General features: G+C 37.5%; 1 protein-coding gene across 1 annotated transcript in view; it reads right to left on the reverse strand.

The window, feature by feature from the left end:
* Positions 1–1,136, reverse strand: part of LOC109860813 — a 3,256-nt gene extending 2,120 nt beyond the window's left edge. The window contains exons 1-3 of the mRNA XM_020440156.1: positions 573–1,136; positions 273–469; positions 28–190 (exon numbers count right to left, since the gene is read on the reverse strand). Of these exons, the coding sequence (XP_020295745.1) occupies positions 28–181 (154 nt within the window). The 5' untranslated portion in view covers positions 182–190; positions 273–469; positions 573–1,136. The remainder of the gene's footprint in view (positions 1–27; positions 191–272; positions 470–572) is intronic.
* Between the last annotated feature and the right edge of the window lie 6 nt (positions 1,137–1,142).

Here is a 1,142-nt window from a genome sequence, read left to right on the forward strand (position 1 = left end):
AAAAATTTCTGGATAATCAGTATTTACCTTCAAGAGCCCTGATGACACCTTTTAGCTCCTTAAATTTCATTTTCTTTTTGGCTCCCTCCCAACTAAACAAACATCCCACTGAACAATGTATGTACTGAGTGAGTATGTTTTTGACAACTTTGTCAACAGTGTGGCCGCCGATACGAGCCATTTCTTTGACCTTNACAGAGCACAATGCAAAATCAAACTCTATGCATTACAGTTTGCAAAACAAACTACAGAATCATGCTGGCATCACTTACATTCTTGACATAATAGACATTGTCTTTAAGTAATTTTGAGTTTCATTGTATGAGATCAGCGACTGAAGACTTCATTTCTTCAATCTCATCTGGTATGCAGTCAGATCCTTGATGCACCAAGGTAGTATTGAGTTCTCTTGGCCGTCTTACTGCGAGTCTTAGTTTGAGTAGCTCTCTAGCAACAAACTTCCGAAACTCTGAAGAAAAGAAGTAAAAAAATGTTGAAAAATAAATTTATTAGGTAAAGTTATTAACTCCATGACTCTTAGAAGGAGAAAAAAGAAACGGGAAAAAACAAACCTATTTCATTAGTGAAGATTGCAGNATCCACAGATAAGGATAAGTCATTGTTGCTCTCATCCTGGCTGATTTGAAAAGAGGCTGGTGCCTCAAAATTCCGAACTGTAAAGTTCAAAGTTGTCGGAGTTTCAGATGGAGATGTTTCATCAACATTCAATTTGTCTGCATCATTTGAAGCAGGGAATAAAATGAAGTCCTCTACATATTTCACTGATTCAAAACCAGAGTTCAGAGATGCACTTGTTACATTCACGTTATTATCTTCTTTGAAAAAGCCCATGCTTTCTGTTATTGGAACTTCCTTGACTATGTCTTCAAGACCCTGTGCAAGTTTGCCTTTTGGCACACCAGAGAAACTTTGCTCTTTCCCCTCATTTCGCTTACTTGAAGACAAACTTTCTTTGCCCTCTGTATGCAAATAACTACTCTTGTTTACCTCTTGCTTGCTTGAAGATGGACTTTGTTTANCCTCCCAATTCTTAGAAGAACTGTTCTCTTCTTTCTCTTGATTTTCTATAGAAAAACGCTCTTTTCCTGCTTGCTTTTTAGAGGAAGAGCGCTCTTTTCCCT

Source organism: Pseudomyrmex gracilis, unplaced genomic scaffold (assembly GCF_002006095.1).
Source record: "Pseudomyrmex gracilis isolate BER0280 unplaced genomic scaffold, ASM200609v1 scaffold_471, whole genome shotgun sequence".
NCBI classification, from domain to species: domain Eukaryota; kingdom Metazoa; phylum Arthropoda; class Insecta; order Hymenoptera; family Formicidae; genus Pseudomyrmex; species Pseudomyrmex gracilis.